The sequence below is a fragment of the Chroicocephalus ridibundus genome, chromosome 4 (genome assembly GCF_963924245.1).
Source record: "Chroicocephalus ridibundus chromosome 4, bChrRid1.1, whole genome shotgun sequence".
Classification (NCBI taxonomy): domain Eukaryota; kingdom Metazoa; phylum Chordata; class Aves; order Charadriiformes; family Laridae; genus Chroicocephalus; species Chroicocephalus ridibundus.
The window spans coordinates 73,114,007-73,139,495 of record NC_086287.1 but is presented as its reverse complement, the minus strand read 5'-3'; the positions used below and the strand labels follow the sequence as shown (position 1 = coordinate 73,139,495).

The window sequence follows — 25,489 nt, the reverse complement described above, 5'->3', positions numbered from 1 at the left end:
CCACAAGGCCAACCGCGGCCTGCCTGCCGCCCGCCGCCGACACCGCCCGCCGCACCGGAACTACGCGGACCACAATGCACCGCGCCGCCGCCGCCGCGCCGGAACTACCCGCCCCACACTGCGCCGCGCCCCCCAGCCCAGGATTGGTCTCGCGAGAGTTCCGCCGTCTCGCGAGAGCTCGGCTGAGGCGGGAGGCGTTGCGGCCGTTAACCCCCCACCATGGCCGACAGCCGTCCGCGGACCCGCGTCGGGGTTCGGCGCGGCACCAGTGGCCGGCAGACGATCAAGGTGGTGTATGAGGGTCTGGCGGCCGTGCCGCGGGGCGTGTGGGAGGGGAAGGAGGGAGCGGCACCGGGAGCCGCTGTCGGGACCGGGAGACCCGCCGGGGTCGCCCCGCTCGGCGTGAGGGAGAAGCGAGGCCCTGGGAGTGTGGAGCAACGGACGCTCCCTTGCCCGCCTATAGGTTTTAGGGTTTTAGGTCAGGGCTGTGAGGGATGAAGCGTTGTGGGCTGCGCTTTCTGGTCCCTCGGGTTTTTGTTCGCCACAGGGGTCGTGTGTTGACACCCACCTGGATGACAGGCCTTTGTGAATTGCCCAAAAATGAAGTGCCAGTATTGTTAGAAAGCAAATGTGCACGATTTCTTTTGGGGAATTTGGAAAATGTTTCATGCTCGCTAGCTTAGATTTTTATTAGAAGACAGGTGATGAATGCTCTTGATGCTAAGATTCACCTTTAATGATGAAAAGACAATTTTTGAATTGCATACCTCTCATTCCTCTCTTTAGACTGTATCTGATTCCAGAAAGGAGAAGGCTGGCAGAACCACCTTGCTGAAGCAGAGACCGACGGTGTTACCAGATCTTGACAATGACACGCCACGGGTTATGCTCAAGAGAATCATCCAGACCCGTAAGTATCTTTTTTCTGGAAAACAGAGAGTAGAAGGACAATGTTTTGTTGACAATGTTTTGTTGGAGTTGAGAACAGGAGGTGTTCTCTTGTAGCCTGTTATTTTTACTCTGTTATGTGGAACAGGAATGCATATTGTTGTGTGACTGATTTATGTAAAAGTGTCAGCTGAATGAGGTGATGCCATGCAGCTTTATTTTAAAGACTGGGTCCTGCATTGATGAAATCATATTCTTGAAAATCCTCTTCACTTAGTCTTCTTACCCTGGTGGACAAGCATGTAATCTTCATGCTGCCTTTAGCAGTAGGATCGTGTGTAAATTGTAGAGGCACGTGTTGTTGCAAACTTCAGCTCGTGGAACCCCGACACTGCCATTTGTCACTGTTGGCTTTGTCACTGTGCGTGTCAGCCCTCCTGGGAGCAGAAGCCCTGTAGTTTTCACCAGGTCTTTATTTTAACCCATTAACAAATGTAACTTACAGAACGTGTATTTGACACTGCTGCATTTTAGCATTCTTGCTGTATTGAGTTATGGAAAGGAAATGTTTTGGTTTGTTGGCAGAACCACAAGTTTCACCTCTGGCACCTCGGATATCAAGACATGAAGAAGCAGAAGCAGCTCGATCAGAACTCCCATCTAGGAGGGTCTCCAGCATGTAAGTAATATTTGTGTTTTTTTACCCTAGCAGGTATAGCTGCAGTTCCTGTGACATCAATGGGATTGGGGAGCAGGATTTCTTTTGGTTGGAAGGGACGTTAAAGATCATCCTGTTCCACGTTTACTTCTGTTTCAATGATCAGGATTGTGCTCTGTCAGGTTGGATTTTCAGAAATATTTAGTTGACTTTAAAAGTCGCATAGGAGTCACTGGGACTGGGGGACTGAATAGTAAATACTGCAGGTTTGTGCTTTGTCCCCCTTAAATGGAGACTTTTAAGATCTGTTTTGCAGTGGAAGTGCTGGGTACAATAAGTCTCCTGATGGAAGCCTACTTTTCTTAGTTGTCTGTGACATACTAAAATAGAAGTTCTTGGATTTTCCCAAGACTTACAGGCCATGTGCTGACAGTGCTGAGGTGTAATGAGTGACCGCTGTATCTTGTATTCAGAATGCAGGCTGCTGTAGCTTTTTACAGTGTTGCTGCTTCTTGGCTGTCCTTGTTTTGGGCTGCTAGGGGTTACTGCCTTCCTGCAGAGTGGTTTGCAGGTGAGGTTTGCCTGAGGCTCAGCTGTCTTTTATTCACATTTAGCCTCCTTTAATATTTTAAGTTAATGGGCCTGACTAAGAGGCTGAAGTGTGGTTTGTTTCCTTCCACTTCTTATGAAATAGAAGAAAACCGGTAGTGTTGGTAGGTCTTAATTTGCTTTGGCCAGTTTTGTCACAACACTTTTATGTGTTTTTGCTTACTGCAAAATAGGCTGTTCTCAATAATGTGATTTCTTTTGTTTTGTCTCTATAGCTAAACTCTTTGCATTGACTGTAAGCAACCTTAAACAGGACATGTAAAATATTAAGCAAACTTGTATCTTTCAGTTTTTTTGATAGAGAAAGAAACACCTGAGTCTTCTGTAAGTGTAGTAGCTTGTTTATAGCTTGTTTATTTGCTTGTTGTTTTTTTTAATTCAAAAAGGATGAGCAGTATTATTTTAGTTCCTTCTTGATTTTGCTTGTTGTAGTTCTTGAATGTCTTTGAATGTGCTCTCATCAGCCTTTCTGAAATGAAAAGACAAGACAGTTGGATCTTTGCAGGCTTCTGCATTCCATGTGTTAGCTAGTCCTAGCTAGTATGTATTTGTCCTGCTGCAGCAAGGACAAATAATTCTAATTTGCTTTTCAGCAACATTACAGGGACCTTCCTATGGTAGCTAAGTGACAGTGTCCTTTATTAAAGCCTTGGTTTGTATTGGTAGGGGGGAAATGCAACTGCCAGACCTTGTTCCTGAGGACACGTCTATCGCCGCATTCCGTATGACTAGGAAGAGAAAGAAACTCAGCATTTCTGAATTTGAGAGAGCAGCAGACAAAAGAGTTCCTCAGAACGAAGGTAAGGGCACAGTCAAAAATTACCCTGTTCAGCACTGCATTTGCTGTCAGTCGATTTTCACCTGCTGCAGTTGTATGTTTGGAAGCAAGACTGCAGCATCTTGTCCAAAGGCGTAGCGGAGAAGGTAAAAGCCCCTCCCATCAAATTTAAAATAAGCCTTTTTGAGCCAAATTACAGGCTCTGCCTTGACTGTATATAACTTCTTGACTATTTTTGCAACTCGGTGCTCTTTGAGTTTTGAAGTGTCTCCAAGGGAAGCAATGCCTGTCTTCCCCTCAATTCCAGAAACTTAAAAATAGAACAAGCTACACATTGTGCTGTTGTCAAATAAGTTATGAAGTTCTTGTTTGAGAAGAAACGGTCTTGTAGATCTACAAAAGAAAGTATATTGGAATTTAATTATATTAAATTAGTATATATTAATAATATTCCAATATTATATTGGAATAAATCTTCCCTTTAAACATAAATTTGCAAATTTCATAAGTATCATTTTAATTTTAATTGTGGTTTAAGAGACAAAGGTAAAACACCACACTTTGGTTTACATACCCTATTGGCAGTAGCAACTGGAGTAGAATTCAAGGGTAGAATTCAGCTCCAAATTACCAACACCTGTACCTTAGCTCCAAATTACCTGTGTGTACACTAGATAACTGAAGTCCTCCTAAAGTTTAGGGGAGATGTGGAGCCTGGAGGGTGATTCAGCTCGCCCTAAAGTAGACACCTACATTTGATTAATTGTGCTTGACTGTAATGGGAACATCGACGCCTGTGTTTGGATACGGTAATCTGGAGCTGAATCCCACCCTGATTCGCCCGTGGTCAGAAAATCAGTTTGTTTCTCTTCAGCCTGATACCTGGTCTGATTGCGCTCCGCTAACACGCGGGCAGCTCTGTAAAAGCAGAGGGGGCATGTCTTATTATTTTCCTGTATGAGCATGATTATGTTGCTGCTCTCTAGATCTGCTTTTGGATTTTGGGGACTCTGTGAGTAGAACAGGATTGAGTTACAGTTTCGCCAGCAATCTGTGGAGTAGTTAGTACTTCTAAAGCTTCCAGATGCTTTAACGTTTGGTTTGGGTTGCTGAAGGGTGGTTGTGGCTGAGGGCCTAGCCTAGCATCTTGCTGTTAATGTGACAACATTGATATTATTGAGTGTGAGGGCATGTGCCATATTGAGTAATCTGTGAAATAACTTTTATTACCCTTTCAGAAATTGCTTATTAGAATTATAATATGCAGTTTTGAAATGCAGACAAGAAATTGTGAAGTGATCTTGTCATCTAATTCTGTTCTCACCAAAATGTAACTTTTGAGGATTGTAGCATAACTGGCTCTAGAAAGAGGAACATCCATTGGGGTGTTCCTGTAGCCTGTTGTGTAGAGGGTAGTTTCTCAGCTAGTGTAGTTTCCCAACTAAGATGTCACAATTTTTTTTTTTCTAGCTCAGTCAACGCTGAACAGCACTGCTTTGGCTCGGTGAGTTTAAACTAAAATGTCTTAATTTCTCGGTGTCCTAACTATAGCTGTCTTGATTCATCACCTCTGAAGTTGTGAAGAACAGTATAGATACCTGGGTTTATGATAAAGACCTGTGTTAGAAATAACACAGTTATCTCCCACTCTGCTGGTGGAATTTGAAGGTGTTACACTAAGTACCTCATGATTTTTTTAGAAATTGTGGCTCTGCACTGCATGCCCAGGTTGGTGTAGCTTGTATTGCTACTGTTGCTCATTTTTTTTTTTTTTTTTTTTTTTTTACTTACTAGGATCGTTCCTTTTTCCCTTGCATTCTCATGTTTCCAACAATAAATCAGTACACAGTGTACCTTAGAGCATTATCTCTGCCTGTTAATGGACTAAAGACTGCACAGATGCAACTGATGAATCAAACTTCCCTGAACTTCTAACAAGTCAAGGAACTTCTTTTCCAGTGTTGCCCATGTACTTTGCTAACCGTGGCCAGGATCATTAGCAATTTATTTCACCTTTCTTGCTGCAGCCCTTGCCTGTGGTCCCATGCAGGTGATTTGCAGGGCTGCATTCTGTACTTCCTGTCTTTGAATCCTCTGAATCCCCTTTTTAATTGGGTTGTCCAGAGAGAGGGACAGGAGGTGGCTGAGCATGGCCAGTCTCTTTAGGATGCAAATATGTATAATGAGATATATCTTCTCCTGTGCTTTGCATGTTGCTGTCTTAGCTCCCATCTCAAAAAAGTTACACTGTGTTGGTGGCTGTGCTTTGCTGTGAATACCGATACTAAACAGCTTCTTAGACTTGTTCTGAAGTCCTCTTACCACCCAGCTATCATCTAGATGACATCTTTAGTCTCAAACATCTGTTTTCATTCTCTTTTTTGTTACTTCAATTTTTTAAAATTACTGAACCTTTTTTCAGATATGTTGTTGCAGCCCTCTTGAGGTAGGAGGCTGTAAAACAGTCTGTTTCCTGATCTCTGTGATATGTATCCTGATGTCAGGTGATATGAAATTAAATGATTTGTTTACAGTAGACAGGCATGTAATCTTTGAGGTTTTTGGGGGGAAATTCCTCCTAGCTAAGGGATTTGTGAAATGTCTCGCTGTTAGTAGCACCATGTCTGTAATCAGAGGGTAAAAGGAGAGTGCATAAGTTTGGAAAATTACTTCTTCCCTCCTCTTTTTACAGATCTCTTCACATGTCTCTTGGTTCCTTGATCCCACCAGACACTGTTGAAAAGAGAGGCTTACTCCGGAGGCCAAAAAATCACAAAGCTATTGACATGGAAGCTTTTGAAGGCGGAGTGGAACAGAACATGCTGAAGAGAAAAGGTTTCTTTTGTATGGTTACTTCTGTTTTGGGAGGGAGGGCCTTGCATAAGGTGGCTTTTAGAAGCAGTTGCTGAAGCATGGTCTGTATTTTACAATTTAGAGGCTACTAGCAGTTTCACAGAAATCCAGTGTGATTTGGGAGGCAACATTAGAATGCGGCTCTGCATCTCTATTTGCTTTGATTCTGTGCACTTAAATATATGCTCCACCCAGTTTGGTGATTTATATCACAGCAATCGTTTGGGATTGTGTTTGTAACTGTGGGTGCTAAGGAGATGATTTGGTAGAGAACGTGAGGGGCACTGAATTGTGGTGATACAGTTTCAGTGTTTGTTCTGTGGAGGATGAATAAAATTTGGTTGAATAGCTTAAATTTTGAATTATACAAGTTCTGGCAATAAACCTGTGTCCGTATGACCTTGAACAGTTTTTCACATAAAACTTGTTTTAAAACTTTCTCTAAGCAGCAGAGGACTATCTTGTGGAGTCGCAAACAGCATCTGTGATTCAAACAGCCATGCTGACAAGTGATGCAGAAATCATGCTGGGTAACACGGAGCTCTTCGTTCAGCCGCAGTTTGACGAACAGAGCCAAAACAAGCTTTCTGCTCTTGAACCACAGCTATCAGATTCCAAAACTTCAGCACAGAGAAGCAAGATTTCTGATGCAGCTCAAGAGGAAGCGAGGCTGGGGGGCCTGGTATCCAGTGTGCGCAAAAATGAGGGAAGGACCCGAAGATATTCTGAGGACTTAATCCTTGATCGCAAGCATGTTGACAGAATGAGTCCTGTATCTCCAAAAACACCTGCAAAACAGCAAGAAGATAAGCAAGAACATTCCCAGCAGAGTAACCCAATGGAACAGCTTTCTCTTTCAGAAGAGGTGGTGGTTGGCGGTGAGTACTACGGGTTAGGACTTGGGGCTTAGCAGATGTTGTCTGAAATCACAGAATGGTTGAGGTAGGAAGGAACCTCTGGAGGTTACCTTCTCCAGCCCTCCTGCTCCAGCAGGGCCACCTAGAGCAGGTTGCCCAGAGTCATGTCCAGGCGGCTTTTACATACTTCCAAGGACAGAGACTGCAAACTCTGGGCAACCTGTTCCAGTGCTCGGTCACCCTCACAGTCAAAAAGTGTTTCCTTATGTTCAGGCAGAGCCTCCTGGGTGCCAGTCTGTGCCTGTTGCCTTTGTCCTGACACTGGGCGCCACTGAGAAGAGCCTGGCTCCATCTGCTTTACACCCTCCTTTCAGATACTTGCATATATTGGTGAGATTCCCCCTGAGCCTTCTCTTCTCCAGGCTGAACAGTCTTTCAGCCTTTCCTCCTTGGAGAGATGCTCCAGTCTGGTGGCCCTTTGCTGGACTCTCTCCAGTATGTCCGTCTTTCTCTTGTACTGGGGAGCCCAGAAGTGGACGCAAATATGGTGTGATAAGGAGATAATATGTAGGAATTTTAGGTAGAGTTAGAAGGAGTCTCAGGAGGTTACTAGTCTAGATCTTTACCCTGGTAATGTTGTTTATATGTCACAACTAACCGCTTCTCTGTCTCCAGGGCCTTGAAAATCCCTTGGACAGAGGGAGTCACCTCTGTCGTAGTCACGCTGTACCAGTGCTTTGCACATCCTCTCACTTGCTGGTTTCTCCTTGCTGTCTGGTGTCTCTCTCCTGCATTCATTTCCCTTGTAAATACCTTGTCCTGTCTGTGTGAATGGGAGCACGTTTTCCTCACATTGCGTGGACCAGGCACCAAGGCACCGTTGTAACCCTAAAATTTTCTGCTTAGTGTCCCTGGGATGGCTAGCCAGGACAGGATCTGCTGCGGTAAATAGCTTCAACCAAAAATCCCTATGCATTCCATGAAGTATGGACAGCTAATGTTTCTTTTTCATTCATTTTTTTTTTTTAACGATCCTTTGTCAAAAGGGCCACAGCAATCATATTTAAAGAATGGTTGGTGTATTCAGTACTGCTCAAGCCAGCAGAAGAGTTCTTGCCATGGAAAACTTAGAAATTAATTCCTGGTGGACTCTTGCACCATACTGTGCTACTGGAGGGTTGTCTGTGGCAAGTTTGGTGTGAAAAGTTGTTTTGAAAGGACAAGAGATAGCAGACGAAGGTTAGGTGCTCTGAAGAGACCAATGGCAGACACTTCTAGCACAAATAACGTGGAGAAAAGCGTGGAGGATGTGGAATAGGGGACTGGATCAGATGAGAGGAAGAGGAGGGGTAGTTTAAGAGAGCATATCTTAAAGATGCTGGAGTTTGTAAGGCATTAACGTCAAAAGTTCTCCTGTTTTACCAAAGGTAGCTGATGTCAATGCCGCTCCTCAGTGTGAATCGAAAAATAGTTGGCAAGGACTTTTCCAACTGGTTCCTAAGGTGCAATGTGAACTCCCTAAACTGTTTCAAGTAAAGGATGAGTGTTTTCTTGTGTGTATTCCGCTCTCTGCTTGGTGGGGTTTTTATTTATCAGGAAAGCTAAAAGAGAGTTTAAAAAGATGGTGGGGGCACATTAATGCTCTCAATTTCTAGCCGTTAATAGATGGAGCTCCTCTTTGACGTCCAGAAGTTCAAGTAAATGTTTGGGATCCCCAGTTACTCCAAAGCCTAAGAGATCTTTCACAGAGTCTTTGAGAGAATTTGTGTCCCATATAATTGAAGACCTAGACGCAAGCGATACAGAAGAGGAGATGGCTAATACAGTGAACAGAGTTGAACAGGAAGAGATTCTCGGAGAGGGTAAGGAGTGCTTTCAGTGTTAGAAGTGAATGGACTACTTTAATCCAATTAAAACCAAGAGTTGTTCAGGTGACTTGCGGTGTTAAATAGGACTTTATTGTGCAGTAAATGCTGGAGATCATTTAATTCAAGTCATATCAGATACACTCTGAACATTTTCAGACAAGCTTCCTAAAAGCAGGCTGTTACTTTTGCACATGCTTTCTCGTCAGTATTTGCTTTGTTCACAGTGACTGCAAATGAAATAAAGGTTTGTATTTTGGTGGTAGGTCTGTAGTACTGCTCATCTTCCCACAGCAGAGATGAATAGTTGCCTCCTGGCAAGGAATACACCTGGCTAATAACTCTTTTTGTTTATATACATTTTAATGCTTTACTGTATTTATTTAAGCCACGTTGGCAATTATCGTTCTCCTGCACTAACCAGCATCTTTTTCCCTTGAGACAAGGGCTTGAAGGTTGCCCTCCCTTAAGCAATAAAGACTGTCACTAGTAGGTTGGGCCTTAATACCTCCTTGTTCCTGGTCATGCAAGTTGCCTGCTTTCACAAGCACATCTCAGTTTCCTCTGAAATCCTTTTGCCTTAGAATCTAAGACAGTAAAACCTCTGCACAGATGCTGAGGGTGGCAGGTATTACCCAGTCATTACATAAAGCTTTGGGTATGTGCAGGCACAAATTCCTGTGTTTGGTTGGATTTCATCTTCCATACTCCAGTTCAGGATCCTTTTTAAGTCTTTCCCATTGTTTTTTCAACAGTGTCTGGAAATGAGAGAAGACCGTTGCAGTGCGGGTTTAGTTTTCCCTAGGCTTAATTAGGTCTAAACTTTCATATGAATTACCTTATGACAGTATGGAAACTGAACAGTCTAAAGCACCAACAGTTCCATTATTAGATTTTTCAATTAATACTTGCAATGCCCATCCACAAGTAATTGCTTGCATATACCAGGTGTATCAGCAAAATTAGTTATGTTGCCTTTTTATCATGATAATACAGCCTTTTCTTTTAAACAGTTCTTTTATAGAGTAGTTTATTAAGGTAGCAGATATTCTGCATCTCTAAACTTATAATTGCGTAAGGTTGGCATCCTGTAGTCTTTTTTTGAGGCTGTTGTCCTGTTACACTTTTACTTGGGCGCACCTGTGGAGCGTAAAGTTTAAATGGGATGTGACTTTTGAGGCTGATAAGTCGCCTCAGAACTGTTACAGTCCTGTGAACACCAGCTCAAAGCTTGAGGGGTGGTCAGAAAAGCAAATAATATGTAAAAATTATCATGAAAGGAAGAGGTGGCAAAACATCACTTTGCCACTACAGAAACGACTGCCATGCTCACCTTTTGAATACAGCGTGCAGTTCTAACCTCTCCATCTCAAACAGAACTAGAGAAGGTGTAGAGGAGAACAGTTTTACCATTAATGATACTCAAATATATGGAGCAGTTTCTGTACATTGAATGACTAAAGATAAGGACTGCTCAACCTGGGAAAAAAGACAATGGGAGTGAAACGTAAGATGTTTAAAAAGAAAAGCCTGGAGCGGCCTGCAGGAGATGATTCAGCAAACAAATTGAAACAATCAGCTCCCTGATCTGTCAGTGCAGAAACTAGAGAGGAGCAACTGGCACAGACAGTTGGCAGGTTATACCGAACTACAGGAGGTGTTGCTACTAGCAACAGGTGAAGAAATCAGTAAAAATTAAGACTTGAATGTGTCCATAGCATCTGGTACTCCACTGTTAAAGTACCATATCCCAGTAGGGATCCAGTGGGAGAATCACTGGTGCCTGTCTGCAGTAGGCAGTCTTAGTGTCGAGCTGAGCTTCTGTCGTCTTCCCACAAAGGTAGTTAATATTTCACTTAACTTTAGGCAAGATTTTGCCCTCTGTTGGTGTAGGGAGCTCAATGTTCTGGTTAGTGATAATTGGTATTACTGGGTTTTGCCACCACCTTTGGCCAAATTTTCTTGTCCCCTTCGCTGGGGCTTGGGGCTCCCAAGACCTTGACACTTGTGCTCGTGAGTGTGAACACTCCCAGTCACTGGAGAGGACGGTAAAAATCCATTTTTACAGCTTCTGATCCTGGGCTCAGCCAAGATTTCCAAACCCTTCAGCAAGTGACAGTACTACGAGCGTTCCCAGTAAGATTTCTCCAGACAATTACCTGTGTGGATTTCTGAGCTACATGGTGACAGACAGGTGAACTGTAGATTTAGTATGTAGGGAAAAGGAGTACTTAAGTATTCTTCAGTACTTCGGTAGCTACTGCAGTAGCTGAAGTTTTTAAAGATGTGCAAATTATATATCCACTTATTTCTCCTCGTCCTGCCTGCTAGAGGCTTGCCTGGGATGGTTAAAACCACTGCTTGGCACTCTCCTCTTTGCACGCAATGTACCTCTTCCAAAATCGTTTATACAGAAAAAAACTGAGGAAGTGCAGAGGAGAATCTGAGCGCAAACTCCACCTATTGTTAGACTTAAAAGAAAACAAATTGGTCTTTCACACAATCACCAAAAGTGAGAACAGACATGGAGATGGCAGATCTCGAGGAGCTCTGCTTACTGATAAGTGAAATTCATGGGTCTCTGATGTGCACCCTAATTAGGTGGCTGTAGAACAAACAGGAAAAGTTGTGTGTTTCTCAGCTCTAAACCTTTGGAAGGGAATGGCATCTCCTTCCCTTATTTATAGCTTATGGCTATTGCTGAGTTTACTTACCGTGTAAATTTTAGCAGTTGTTAAACTGTACGCCTGGGGATGTTTTTGTAGGTCAAACTGGTGATAGTATTTCCTATTTTAGCTGCAGAACATCGTGCAAATTCTGGATATTCTGAACACTTGGAGAAGAAACTGATCAAAAAAGCAGAATCACAGATAACTACAGCACAGGATGCCAGAGTCGAAGAAGAAATGGCCCCTTCAGAAGAAGAGGGAGTAGCTGAAGGCAGTGTTGAAGACCAAGGCTCTCCCAAAGCTGGTGAGGACAACCTCTTAATACCGAAGATGATCTCTAATACCAGAAACCTCTCGAGCTGCATTGTTGGCATCAGTGCTGGGAGAGAGACTTGTTAACTCTATTTGCATTCTGGAATCTGGGCTAAATGCTGGGAAAATAGCAAACTAATTTTGGCATTTTAAGCTGAAAGACTGCATTCTGCTCAAATGGAAAACAAAATTATGTTGGCAATACTGCTTAGAAATACATGATTGTGGAAAGCTTAACTAAAATTTACTAGTGGGAGTTCTTTATCAATTCTAGAATTGATAAAACTTGGAGGCCTTCTGAGTGTGTTAGCAAATCAGGATCTCCCAAGTTACTTTTTGTGAATTGCTGGGTCTTCCGTGTTCAATGTATTGCACTAAGGCTCTGGTGCCTTTTGAGATAAAAGTTCTTATTAAAGGAAGCACATTTAAAAGGAGCTCAGATAAAAATTTCCCTCAAATCTCCACGTTACCTAGTGCTGTTTTTTTTTCATGTGACCTCTGCACACCTAGATGTAGCAGAGGGAAAAGCTGAGGATTCATCAGTGCTTTAGCTTATCTAGCTTAGCGTATTGACACCCTAATCCTTGAAGACAGGAACACAATAGGTGGCAACATTGTCAGGAATGGAAAGCTGGGTTTCATTCTTCTGAGTGCTCTGAAGTTTTGTCTATGATACTTGTTTCAGTGATGTATTTCTCCTGTTTTGGAAATCTAGAACGTGAGATTGCCAAAGGTGTTGAAGCTGGAAGTCTGGGCAGGCATTCTCATGCTTTTTCCTCCTCTGAAAAATCTGCGATGAAGCCATTAGATGAAGCTGTTGAACAAGCAGATGAACTGGAAAACCAGGCTATCATGGTAGAATTAGATGGTCCAGAAGAACTTACTGAGGATGAAGCTGAAAGCCCTGAGAATGAAGGTAAGAAAACTATTGCAGCAGTAGCGGAAGGCAGCTGGAGAATTTTTTCCCTGTTATCTCTTGATAGATTGAGGAACAACAAGGTTAATAATGTGATTATCACGTTGGCTGCTATTCCTAGGACCAGGTTGTTACTGGGTCATCAGGTGCTTCAGAGACCTGGATCATATTGTACTTCTTGAGGTGAAGGTAATGGAAGTGCACAAATAGACAAAACTGCGAAAGGGTTTTATACAGTGACATGGGAGTATCCCCCATTTTTTCTTCCTAACTTCATGCTGACTTGTTAATGTCTTAGCATCGAACTGCTGTTTCTACAGCCAGTCATGTAAGTCCAGACTTGAAACCTAAATTTAGAACACCGTATTTAGTACATGGAGTTACAGATTTCCTTTCCAGTTAACGAAAAAAGTAGGCCAATTTTCCAGAAAGCTGAGAGGAGTGTCTGTTTCTAAACAGTTCTTCAGACACTGCATCAGTCTGCTCTGTTGCCCCAAGAGTGCTTATGCCTTTTGGAAGAGCATATACATCAGACTGAGTTCTCTTTGATCAAGGCCACGTTTGAGAATGCCCAGAGTGTGTTTTGGCGGTGTCTTTTTGACTGGTCTTAAAGTCTTTTGAAGTACAATACATCCTGAAATAAAAAACTGAACTGGGGATGTCCTGAAAGAATCCCATTGCCAGAATTTGAGGCATTGTGGAGAAATACAGCTGTAATGAGAATATCAATGCCTGTATGTGTGCAGTGTGGAAGGCACAAAGACGACGGGTGAGCTAGTACACTTTTGCCACAAGAAAAGCTGTAGCTGTTCTTAGACAATAGTGTGTCAACATGCTTCTCTTTAACACAGCTGTATGAAGAGATGGAAAGATCTTGATGAAGAGATCCCTGCTGATAGGGTGGAACAGTAAGAGTAGCATCTTACAGGTGTCATTGGATAAGGAGAGGGAGAAAAGCAGGAAGACAAGATGAAAAAATAGGTGCTTTTGTCATTAAACATACCCTGGAAACCTCAGCACAACTGGTCTCTCCCCCTGCCTCCTGCTCCCTGTCCCTCTGGCACATGAGTATTTCTTCAGAAGAAGCTAATGCGAGGAACCACGGTAGTTCATCCAGCCTCGCTTTCTCTGAGAGACTCCTGACCCTTTGAGTTGGGGAGTTTAACTCTCAGTAGTACTTGAGGCCTCTAGTAGTTGGGCTTTTACAACGGGGCCAGTGTCCTAGCTCTTGGGGAGCGTTGCGATACCAGGTATGCTGGATTCTTGAGCTGCACTCAGCTCACAAGGGAAACTGGTAGGCAAGAAGCCCTCCGTGACCACTCCTCTTCTAGACAGGAGGCTGCTCAGTATTTCAGTTGTGTTAATGTTTTTTACTTTCCTGTGCTCACTTGTTAAGAAGTGAAGAAGTTTGAGAGTGAAGTTAGAGGATGCAGATTAGACTTGGAGGAAACTGATATGAGTAGTTCACAGCAAAGAAGAGGTAAGGAACTGACTATAACCTCAGCCTTAGTAGAGGGAATTTATGAAAATCTGTGAATAAGGGAGATGCTGGTAGACTGACCCTTGTAATGGTCTGCTTGTCTCTGTTCAGGAGAATTTGCTGCTGATTTAGCAGCAGTAGCTTGCAGACTTTGAAATTCTCTCTGGGGAAAAAAGAGGCTGCAGCTTCTTGGCAGCCTAAGTTGACCCAGCCATCATCCCCTGCAGCCTGGCCCCCGAGTGTGTTTTCCTGCTCCCTGCCCAGCCTGCTGGTCCAGCCTGAGGGAAGCCACCGGCCTGTGTGGCAGGAGGTGGGGCGGGTGGGACTGCAGCAGCCTGCAGTTATAGGACCACAGAATCGCCTAGGTTGGAAGGGACCTTTCAGATCATCGAGTCCAACCATCAACCTAACTCGGTCAAAAACTATCACTAAACCATATCTCTAAGCATTATGTCTGCCTGTCTTTTAAAAACCTCCAGGGATGGTGACTCAAACGCTTCCCTGGGCAGCCTGTTCCAGTTCTTTAATCACCCCTTCTCCTAATCTCCATCCTAAACCTCCCCTGGTGCAACTTGAGGCCATTTCCTCTTGTCCTGTTGCCTATTCCCTGGGAGAAGAGACCAACCCCCCCTGGCTACACCCTCAGCCTCCTTTTCTCCAGGCTGAACACCCCCAGCTCCCTCAGCCGCTCCTCACAGGACTTGTGCTCCAGACCCCTCACCAGCTCCGTTGCCCTTCTCTGGACCTGCTCCAGCACCTCAATGTCTTTTTTGAGGTGAGGGGCCCAAAACTGGACACTGCTGGTTCAGGGTGCCATGAAGCCACAGCCTGAGCGCAGGCACCGGACCAGATGTGGGGAAAGCTGGCTGGGCTTCTGTCTGCTGCTGCAGCAGCAGCACTGCTTGCTGCAGGAACTCTGAAAATGGCGTTCAGTTGCTCAGGTACATTTTTTTTTTTTATAGAGGTTTCCATGAAGACACCTGGGTTTGTCCGTGCTGCAGCCTACAAGCCACTGCTGTCAACTCCATGTCCTGCAAAACCTGCTGCTCCCAAGTAAGTATAAGTCACCTTCAGCAGTGACCTGGTAGAAGTAAGTACCAGAGGGAGAGAGCCGAGCCCAGCTTTGTCAGTTGTTTTGTACTTTATCAGCTCTAGCAGGGACTAAGCAGTCTTGAAGTCTTCAGTTTGTTCACTGCTTTAGCAGTTGAATAAAGGGTTTGATCAAGTGAGTGTCAGTACTCCCCCAGAGTAGAGCTGGTGCCTCAAGTCCTTCCAATGAACGTTCATTTAATATTTTCTTGTGCCGAAGGCCAAAACCTTTTCCTAGGGGTTTCTCAACTGGTGAACTACCCTGGAGCCATAGACTCCAGTATCGGATGCAGAGGTCCGTGCAGAAGGGGAATTACAGATGGTGTTACATTGATCCCAGGAAATGACATGTTTGTATTGAGGTTAGAAACCTAAAGCTGTGTGCGGTTGCCATGTGCTGAATGTAAAATGAAGCTCACCTAGAGGCAGAAAGTGAACCTGTCCTCTGCGTTACTGCAAATAATTAATTAACATTTGTCACCCTCTTAACTAGAAATTTGGTGAAGTTGTATGCTTCATCAGAACCGCTAACAGTGGGTCCCAGGGAACAGGAGGAGTTTTCTGGCCCGTGACTCTAGATACTTGTTCATTGACGCAATAAACAATAAAACCAAATTCTGGTGCCCTTTACTGCTGTGAAGAGAGATGGATGATGCTTACAGAAGGTGCCGGATGATTGCTCTAATCACAAATAGTAAAATATATTTATAAAGTAGAAGAAGGAGTCTTTGATACTCTGCTGACATGGAACTGAATGAATGCAGATTTGCTTTGGGATTCTGCATTGGGATGCGCTCTTTATTTTTTTTTTTTATATATATATATATATATATGGAACGTCTGAATACTAATTCTTCTGTAGGGTGTGCTAGTCCTCATTGGCAAAAGAAGCCCATATATTGGGACGCATGTTCTTTATAGGAATTTCTGGACACTAATAGGCTTGACAGTTGGCTTTCAAGATGTGCTGAGATAACAGATGATCATAATTACAGGTTCAGAGCCTCGATTACAGGAAGCTGTTGCACAAAAAGTGCGTGGTTTGTTTGCACTTTATGGAATACCATCTGGCTCTGAGTTGGTCTGCTTGCTTCCCAAGGTAGCGACGCACAGGTTAAAAGCCTGAGGAATACTCTGAGTTATGTACTTGTGAGAGCCATGGTTAAGGCATTCTGCTATAAAATAATCTCTTTATACTGGTACAATTCTACTGCGATCAACTATACCAGATTAGACTATACCAACTATACCACGTTTTATTTAGAAATGCTGAAGTCTTATACAGTCATTATGCTGTGGACCAAACGTTCATATATAATCATTCACAAATGGGTGAACTGAAGGACAGAAACGGTAACCAATAAATTATAACTGTTTTTTTGTCTCGCTACTACATGTACGTCACCTCTGGAGCTGATCTCTTCCAGCTGCCCCTGAGGTTCTGACAGAATCATGTAGGTGGGCTGGAGAGAGAATCAAATGACCCATGCACTACCTCTGTGGGTATTGCATGCGTTGGCCTGAAGTTCCAGGTCTCTTCTGTTGTTTTCTCCTTGGCTACTGACTAAATCCAGGGATTTCACTTCCCCTTTGTCATGTTACAAGTTTTCCTCTTTTGAATGGAAAGTAGTAGTAGTTTCCTTTGGGACTTACAGTCTTGTTTAAGGGAAAAAAAACCAACAACGCAACAACCCACCAAAAAAACCAACCATTGAACAAACATAAAAACCCACAAAAACCCCCACTAAGCAAAACATTTGCAATAGTGTAGCGGTATACCCTGCAGACCAGGCTCCTGTCTGCAGATACAGAGGTCACCTGTGGATGCTGCAGACTTTGTGCGCTCCTGGGGAGAGAATATTTCAGGGATGCAGTGAAAACTCTATTTATGGATTGGAGTGATCTGTAGTTTGCTGGCTATTTGTTATGCTGCTGTGCTTATCCCGGGGAAACTCGAGCCTGGATTGCATCTCCCAAGGTCATAATGCCATGTGAACTGCTTGCAAACTACTTTGTGGGCATGAGAGTTCTGAGGAGCTGGGAGGGAGAAAGAATTGAGAGCTCAAGGTGGTTCTTCCGTCTTCCAATTCAGCATAAGGTTTGTCCAAACTCAGCCTGGTCGTTCGTTTGATGTGTGACTTTTTGATTTCTCCCCAAAGGTCTCCCCTGCAGCCGCTGCAGGCTAAGCCAGTTCCAAAGAGGTCAGGAGCATCACGGAAGAAAACGCGTGAGCCTAGAGTGGCAAGTAGTTTGATAAAGAAGATATTTAGGCATTATGTGAAAATGCCAGTGGCCAGAGGTGCATTCAGAATTGTTGAAAAATGGTAAGCGATAGCAAACTGCTCCCCTTCCTGCTCTTTTTAGTCTCTTTTTTTTTTTTTTTCTTCTGTCTCCTGAAATAACAAACCTGTCAGGAGTGCTGTTGGCAAGCTGACAGCTAGGGAGAGTCACGGGAGGGCCGATTAAAAGGACAGAAATGTGCTAGGTGCTTTTGGCTGCTGTGAGGGTATCCGTGACCAGCGCTGCCTTGCAGGAGCTTCTGGGTTTTCTCCCAACCAGTGCAAACCGCACCATTCCAACCTGCTGTAGCGAACGGCACGCTAACATCGTTAGCGCTCTCTGTGAGTGGGGTGGCACTGGCATGTTTCTTCTCCCGCACGGCGAGCAGCTCTAGTGCCACTTGCCCTGCAGAGGTGGGTGAGTGGCAGGTGTTCACGCGCTCCGCTCTGCAGCCTGACTTTATTTCCCTCCTCAATCCTCCTGCAGCTCAGTGAGATACTTCAAGCAGCTAAGCAGAGATCTGGAAGCTTACACCCACCATGCAGGGAGGAAGACAGTGGAGATGGCTGACGTGGAAGTCCTCATGAGAAGGTAAAGGGAGGGTTATTATTAACCTGTGGTTATGTTAGTGGTGCTTTTATAGCTCGGTAAGACTGTCCTTGTCAGAGTGTGCACTAGCAGAAAGTATTTCCACAGTAAGTGTGGTATCTTGTGATTTACTCTGCGTGATGCCACTTGGCCAGGAGGGCATTTGTGGATGTGAGCTTCACGGTGATGATGGTGGAGGGGCAAGAGGAGGTAGAGAGGGGTTGGGAGAGCAGGAGTCGTCTGTGGAACAAGTGTGTGAGCGTGAAGCAGTTGTGGCTGGGGATGGTGTCAGTCGAAGAAGCAGAGTAACGGTAAGCACGAGGCTGGGCTGCACCGTTGGCATCCCTGAGCGATGTCTTTGTTAAAAGCACTTGCAACTGAAACAGCGTGAGCATTTTTGCATGCCCTGCTATCTGTTTTGATGACTTACTCTTCCAAACAAAAGTGTAGAATCACTTAGGTTGGAAAAGACGCTTAACATCATTGAGTCCAGCACTGCCCAAACCACCACTACCCCATGTCCCTCAGCACCACCTCTACACGTCTTCTAAATACCTCCAAGGATGGTGATTCCACCACTTCCCTGAGCAGCCTGTTCCAATGCTTGATAATCCTTTTGGTGAAGAAATTTTTCCTAGTATCCAATCTAAACCTCCCCTGGCGCAACTCGAGGCAGTTTCCTCTCATCACGTGTTACCTGGGAGAAGAGACCGACCCCCAACTATCTATTACCTCCTTTCAGGTAGTTCCTGCCTCTGCAAAGGCTGATACTTAGGGTTCAAACTGACAGTTCCTCTCCAGTGCAGGAAGATGAGCCTCCAGCCTGGCAGCCCAGGGCTGGCCTCTCCTATCAACTGTGTTCCGCTTTGGGACGCCGCAGAGGGGCAGGCTGGCCAGCAGCCAGCAAGCTGTTCTCAGAGCCTCTCCACTGCTGCTCTTTCTTGTGGGCTCCCTCAGCTCCCCCATATCATGCCTGAATTCGCTTTGTCCTGTGACCAAAACACAAGGGATTTGTTCTTGGCTTGGGAGCCCTCTGTAAAACACTGTAGGGCCTGAAACAAATTCATCGCTCCTTGTTTAAAGTCATGACTCCAAGTTGTTATTCCTCGTCTCCACTGGCAGAGTTTCAGCTGTGATGCTAAAGTCATTTGAGGGATTTTGCGGGCACATCTGATTAAAGGCATTGACTTAGCGTGGGCCTGTGTAGATGGAGCTGGTGCTGCTGCTTAAAAAGAATAATCAGTTGCTGTCCTGGTCTGGAGATTGTAATTTTCCCACTTGGCAGGTGTGTGCTGAAATTAGCATGAACAGGCTGAGAGGTGCGATGGTTTAGTTGGCCAGATTTGAGGATTTTATACTCTTGTTACCTTACCTTTTTCTACATATCTTTATGCCTTTCCACTGCCTCGTAAAGGGATCCGAAATTGTTGTCTAGCTCATGCATGGCTTTAAATAATAAAATTTATCCCATGGCAGGTGGATTGTGAATTTAAAAAGCAGTGAGCATATATGTCTTTGGTAAAGATTGATATGTTGACTCTCACTGAGGAGGACACGTGCCTCTGTGGGATGCTGGTCTGCAGTAGCTCTCCTGGTCTGCATCCCTGTATAGGCAAACCTGGCGCCTGCACCGTACGCAGGGCCTAGTGCATCCTCTGAGAAAGCTGCCTGCAAATAGACGCCTGTAGCTTCTCTGTCACAAGCAGCCACAGCATTTCAGCTATTAAATGCAAAAATGTCACTGCAAGAAAAACCTTAAAAACTTTACTCTGATACTAAGTTTGAGTGGAAACGCTTTTTGCTAACAAGTCTCTGTTTTTTTTCTCTGCCCTCTTCTTTTTGATCGAAGACAAGGGCTGGTGACAGACAAGATGCCGCTGTGTGTGCTGATAGAGCGTTACCTGCCTCTGGAGTACAGGAAGCTCCTGATTCCGATTGCTGTGAGTGGAAACAAAGTGATCCCCTGCAAGTGAATGTTCCCGTGCGGGCGGGAGGATGGCCGGCTTGCAGAGCTGGCTCTAGGTTGTTCTGTGTAACGTCACCCTGTGACGGTTTTCTACCAGTAACGAATGGGGCAATAAACGGTCGGCATTCTTTTGAACTGATGCAGGTTGTGCTGTGGCTGTCACACCAGCCTGCTCGACCTCACCAGCTATTATTACGAGTAACTCGACTATCCTGAATCTTTTTTATGTTCCCACTGAATACTTGTACAGCTCTGATAAATAAAATACTACGTGTATTCTGCACGAGAGAAATGCTGCTTATTCCAGTGAGCTGAAAGGCCACTGCATTGCGTTGTTCAAAGTGTGCCTAATGGACGTTCAGCTGCGGTGATGCTCTTTGTACTATTGAGCTGTTTGCTCGAAGGAGAAAAGTTACGTACTGCCTTCCAAAAAGAAGCAGATCTTTGTTCAGCTGTGTATTTTTCTAGAGCAGGGGCTTTCAAACTTGGGGTCTTGTCCCCCTTTGCCAGTCTGTTGTGGTCTGCTGGGGCAAGAGTAGATCATAATCCATCGGTGACCACGGCTGCTTATTGATGTGAATTGAAAGGGGAAATATGCCCTATACTTCCTTGATATATAACTAATCCCACGGGGAATTAGCAAGTGATACTTTAAGATGGCTTGAGAGATGAAGTTTTGTGGTGCACACGTGGTAGGTAGACCAGGAGAGTGAGTCAGATGAGTTAATTGTGCGCATTGGGTTTTGGTGGCAAGGTTTTGGTAGTGGGACAGTGGGAGGCCGCAGGAGTGGCCTTTGGCCCCCAGCTCAAGCAGAGCCAGTTCCAGCCAGCTCCAGAATGGACCCAGCACTGGCCCATGCTGAGCCCGTCAGTGACGCTAGTGGCGCCTCTGTGTTGGCTTGTTTAAGAAAGGGTAAAAACCACTGTGCAGCAGCTGTGGGAGGAAGGAGTAAGGAGGAACATGCGAGAGAAACAACCCTGCAGGCACTGAGGTCAGCAAAGAAGGAGGCGCTGGAGCTGAGACTCCCCTGCAGCCCGTGGAGAAGGCCATGGGGAAATAGGTTGTCCTGCTGCAGCCCACAGAGGACCGTGGTGGGGCGGATACCCACCCTGCAGCCCACGGAGGACCCCACACCATGGCGGGTGGACATGCCCTGCGGGAAGCTGCAGCCCATGGAGAGGAGCCCAGGTAGGAGCGGGTTTGCTGGCAGGGAGCTGTGGGGGATCCCCGCTGGAGCGGTCCTTGAAGGACTGTACCCCACTGAGGAACCCCACTGGGGAGCAGGGGTAGAGTGTGAGGAAGGAGCATCGGAGACAAACCGAACTCCCAGTTCCACATCCCCTCTGCGCTGCTTAGCAGGGAGGAGATAATTGCGCCTGGGAAGAAGGAGGTGTAGGGGGAAGATCTTAATTTTGTCTTTGTTTGTCACTATCCTACTGTATTTTTAATTGGCAATTGTCCTGGTTTGAGCGACAGGATTAACTTTTCTTTCGGTAATTTTACTTTTCGGTAAAGTCTCTTGTAAAGCCTGGGAAAACTGCACTTTTAGAAGACTCGATTGTCTGAATTTGTGAAAAATATTTACTTTATCGCCAGCTCTGGGATGCGGGTTTCAAGGTCTCAGTGTTTTCGAGCTTGCCAGGTGCGGGGATGAGGAGGAGTGAGACCCGGACACTTAACCCAAGTTGCCAACAGGATTATTGGAATGTCACATTCAATATAAATTAGGAAGTTTTCTAAGGAGTTCTCTCTCTCCCTTGATGGCTGCGATCCCAAGAATTCCTTGCCCCAGTGCTGGAGCTCTGAGCCACAGGGTTCCTTCCTCCCGCAGCCGCAGCCTTCGCAGGGTCCCACATTGGCTGTCCCTGTGGGGAGTGCATGGCTTCTGCTGGTGGAAGCCGTGTGTGTTCTCCTTGTGTGTTTTATATTGATATTGGCATCAATATTGGTTCTTTAGTGTTATTGATGTTAATTATTTAGTACTATTCTATTAAATCTGTTTATATTTCAACCCTTGGGTTTCCTTGTTTTCTCCCGATTCCCCTTCCTGGGTGGGGAGGGGTGATAGGGTGAGAGAATAATTATCTAAACGACAAGAAATTGTCATGGGTTCTTCAAACCGTCACAGCCGTATATTAAATTAATCTTCCCCAAGCCAAGTCTGTTTTGAGCGTGACGGTAATTGCTGAGCGATCTCCCTGTCTTTATCCTGACCTATGAGCTCTTTCCATCTAATTTCTCCCCCCGCCCCCCCCCCCCCCCCCCCCCCCCCCAGCCCTGTCCTGTTGCGGAGGGGGAGTGAGGGGCTGGGGGAGGGGTGGCTGGCAGCCAGCTGAGGTTAAAGCACCCCACTGCAGTTGGGTTCAGGGGATTAAACCCCACCGCAGCTGAAGGCTGCGCTTCCCCAGCTGTTTCCTGCCGCCTCTGGGGCTGTCCCCTCACTCTAGGTACAGAACTGTGTCTGGAAGGTCACCTCGGCAGTGCCACTGAGGAGGCAGCAGTGCCAGAAGCTGCCCGGTGAGGCAGGTCCTGAGCTGCGGTTCGCTCTGCAGAGGTCACCCCGCTCCTGGGACACAGCACCGTCCTGTGCTGGCATCCCACGTCACCATCCACAGGGACTCTGTGAGTAACAAGCGCGAATAAAATCTTCTGCGTGTTGGACACACCCGCGGGGGCTCTGCTGCTCCGCTCTGGGGTGAGCCAGGGAGCTTTGCCTTCCACCGCTCCATACTGGTGGTTGCTGGTCCGCACTGCGCTCCCTTGTGTTCCTCAAGTAGGGAAACAATAAAAGCAAAATCCTCGTCTCTGATTTCACGGCTTGCAGGGAACCTAAATCGCGCCAGGAGTGAGGTCAGGCACCACAGAGGATCTCAGGTGCAGAGGACTGTGACTTTGTGAAACGATTCACAAGCCGGGGAGGGATGAGGCCCGTCATACAGACGAGTTTTGGGGGGATGGAACATGGATATCAAACTTGCTCTTGGGTGTCGTTCTTCAGTGTCTCTCCAGGGGGTCAGGCTGGCACTTTAACATGGTTTCCTTGTATTTAGCTAGTCTGGAATTCCCAAGGTAAAACAAGGTGCTTATTTAACTTCTGAGGAAAAATTAAGTAGATTTCTTTTTTTCCCCTCCTTAATTCTCAGCATCTGTCTTGAACTTGAAAACCTTGAGCCTTTAAGTCTGCCTTAGACTGGAGTCTTTAAATTGACTAATAATTTCTAGGTGTCTGCTAAGGAGGAGGGGCTCAGGCGGCTGCTTCTCAGGCTCAAACAGGACCCAGCGGGGCTGAGCGTGGTCCGGTCGGGGTAAGTCAGAGCTCGGTGCAAACATCATCTCCCCAGTGGCTCTTCCGACGCTCCTGGGGCGGGACAGCCTGCGTGGGCTCTGCCTGCAGCGGCGCAGCGGATGGTCTCGCGGTACGCCTGCCACCCTCTGGTTGTTTCTCCCCACCTGAAGCCTTGTCCTAGACGCCACTGGAAGCGTGCATCCCCGTCTCTGGAGTAAGCTGCACGCGCAGCAGAGTTCCCAAAACTACAGCCAAAGGGGCAGTTAATAAGGACGCCTGGGAATCCCGCCTAGCTCCTGGCAGCACCACCTGCAAGTTAAACAGGTTTCACACAACACTAAAGGAAACGATGACCAGTACAGTTAAAATCTCTTTGGCAGGCGATACCAATACAAAGGTGAGGCATTTTTCAAATTATTTTTTTTAAATTAATTCCATTAATGCAAGAAAGGGGATTTTTTTTTTTTCATTACTGAAAAGGAAACAGCTTTGTTCTTTTAACAAACAAACATATTGCAAAACTTTTCCTTTTAAAAATACATTTTGTGCCATTATGGGACTTCTGGAGTATGTCGTCAAGGCTTTGCATGCCAGAGTTTGAAAATTTTGATCTGAAGCAGGAACGAAGTTTGCAGCTTCTTTCCTTTGTGTTGCTGAAGCACCCGGAGAACCCTCTTTTCCGAAGGAGAGAAGCTCCAGGGAGCAGCTGCTGGTTCCTCTGTCCTCCCATGGCGTTGCCTCCCCGGCAGCCACGCTGCAGGGACCCATCAGCAACCACCTTCCTCGGCTGCCGGGTCCTGATCCAAACGGCTTTCAGCCGCCAGCAGGAGATGATGGGGTGCCGGTGGCTGGGAATGTCGTGGGAGGGAGAGGTAAGATTCCCTGTTCCCCTCTGCTGGGATGTGTTCAGCATTGAGTTCCCCCTCTACTCCACTCTGGTGAGACCCCACCTGGAGCACTGTGTCCAGTTCTGGAGCCCCTACTGCAAGAAAGATATGGATGTGCTGGAACGTGTCCAGAGAAGGGCCACGATGATGATCCGAGTGCTGGAGCACCTCTCCTATGAGGACAAACTGAGAGAGTTGGGGTTGTTCAGCCTGGAGAAAAGAAGGCTCTGAGGAGACCTTATAGTGGCCTCCCAGTACCTGAAGGGGGCCTACAAGAAAGCTGGGAAGGGACTTTTTAGGATGTCGGGTAATGGTAGGACCAGGGGGAATGGATTAAAACTAGAGCTGGGTCGATTCTGGACATTAGGAAGAAGCTCTTCACCATGAGGGTGGTGAGACACTGGAACAGGTTGCCCAGAGAGGTGGTGGAAGCCCCATCCCAGGAAGTTTTTAAGGCCAGGCTGGATGGGGCTCTGAGCAACCTGATCTAGTGGGAGGTGTCCCTGCCCAGGGCAGGGGGGTTGGAACTAGATGATCTTTAAGGTCCCTTCCAACCCTGATCCTATGAGTTGTGGTAAAGTCAGGGTTAACTAAATTCAAGACTTCTATGGACACATTTTTCAAGTCCTATGTAGCTGGAAGGGCAAGAGGAATGCCCGGCACTGAAAGCAGCTGTTAACTTTTTGGGATCTGAAGCCCTCAGGGTGAAGCAAAATGAGTGACTCCTGCTCTCTGTAGCCCACTGCTTTCTCTACCTCCCTGTTAGGGGCTTTCTTGACAAGCTTTCCAAATTTGGTGTTCGTCTACCAAACGCTTTCTCTGTGCCTATGTTCCCTCTCCTTTTTTGAGACACTGAATTTTCCTACATTCCAACTCGACCTCTCAAGAATACTCCTAGATCCACCTGCAGTGAGGACATCTGGGTTCTAGCTAGATGATGCGTCTCCCTCTTCAATCCTTTTATGGTTCTTTTCCTGGTATTTTGCGATTTGTTTTGGAAGTGCCTGGCACAAAGTTCAGTATTCAAGGCAGAAATCCCAGGGGCCTCGTACCTCTGGGTGGCACTTTGTCACGCAGGCTGTGACGCCTTTCCAGCTCACAGATGCAATCAGTTTTTGCAAATGCTCACGAAAACAAAAAACGGTGTGGGTTTTTGGGGTTTTTTTGTTTGTTTTTTTTTAAGGAAGATGCCTTCTGATTTCGTCTTTCCTCTTCCTACTTTTCAGACTACGTTAGGAGAAAAAGAACGGGTTTTGCTTCTTGGGGTTGCTCCACTTATTGGGCAACTGAGGCACAACCACAGCAGAGCTGTTTTCCTACAAGTTTTCTGTTTCAAGAAGTCTTATTCCCCTCCCTGGAGAAGGGTGATGTGCTGGATAGAGAGGACACTAACGAATAGGAAAGATTAATTGATGCCAGTGGTTGGAAAGGCAGTTACCAAGATGCATATGGTGTTTTCCTTGAAGCAAGGGCCAGATGTGGGTGTTCCTGTGTGTACATCGCTTTT

The 25,489-nt window shown here is 45.8% G+C and overlaps 1 protein-coding gene across 4 annotated transcripts; it reads left to right on the top strand.

The window, feature by feature from the left end:
- Nucleotides 1-41: 41 nt before the first annotated feature.
- Nucleotides 42-20,091, top strand: CENPT (centromere protein T). 4 transcript variants are annotated; one of them, XM_063334027.1, is made up of 14 exons: nt 42-288; nt 787-910; nt 1,474-1,567; nt 2,822-2,955; nt 4,404-4,437; nt 5,626-5,768; nt 6,236-6,664; nt 8,299-8,505; nt 11,305-11,481; nt 12,205-12,405; nt 14,848-14,938; nt 17,134-17,298; nt 17,741-17,845; nt 19,692-20,091. In XM_063334027.1, exons 1-14 carry the CDS (start codon nt 220-222, stop codon nt 19,813-19,815), a joined length of 2,097 nt encoding a protein of 698 aa, XP_063190097.1. In that variant the 5' UTR covers nt 42-219; the 3' UTR covers nt 19,816-20,091. The 4 variants fall into 4 exon arrangements, with proteins under 4 accessions (XP_063190097.1, XP_063190096.1, XP_063190099.1 ...); XM_063334026.1 differs by having other exon boundaries at nt 5,626-5,777; XM_063334029.1 differs by lacking the exon at nt 8,299-8,505.
- The last annotated feature ends 5,398 nt before the right edge of the window (nt 20,092-25,489 follow it).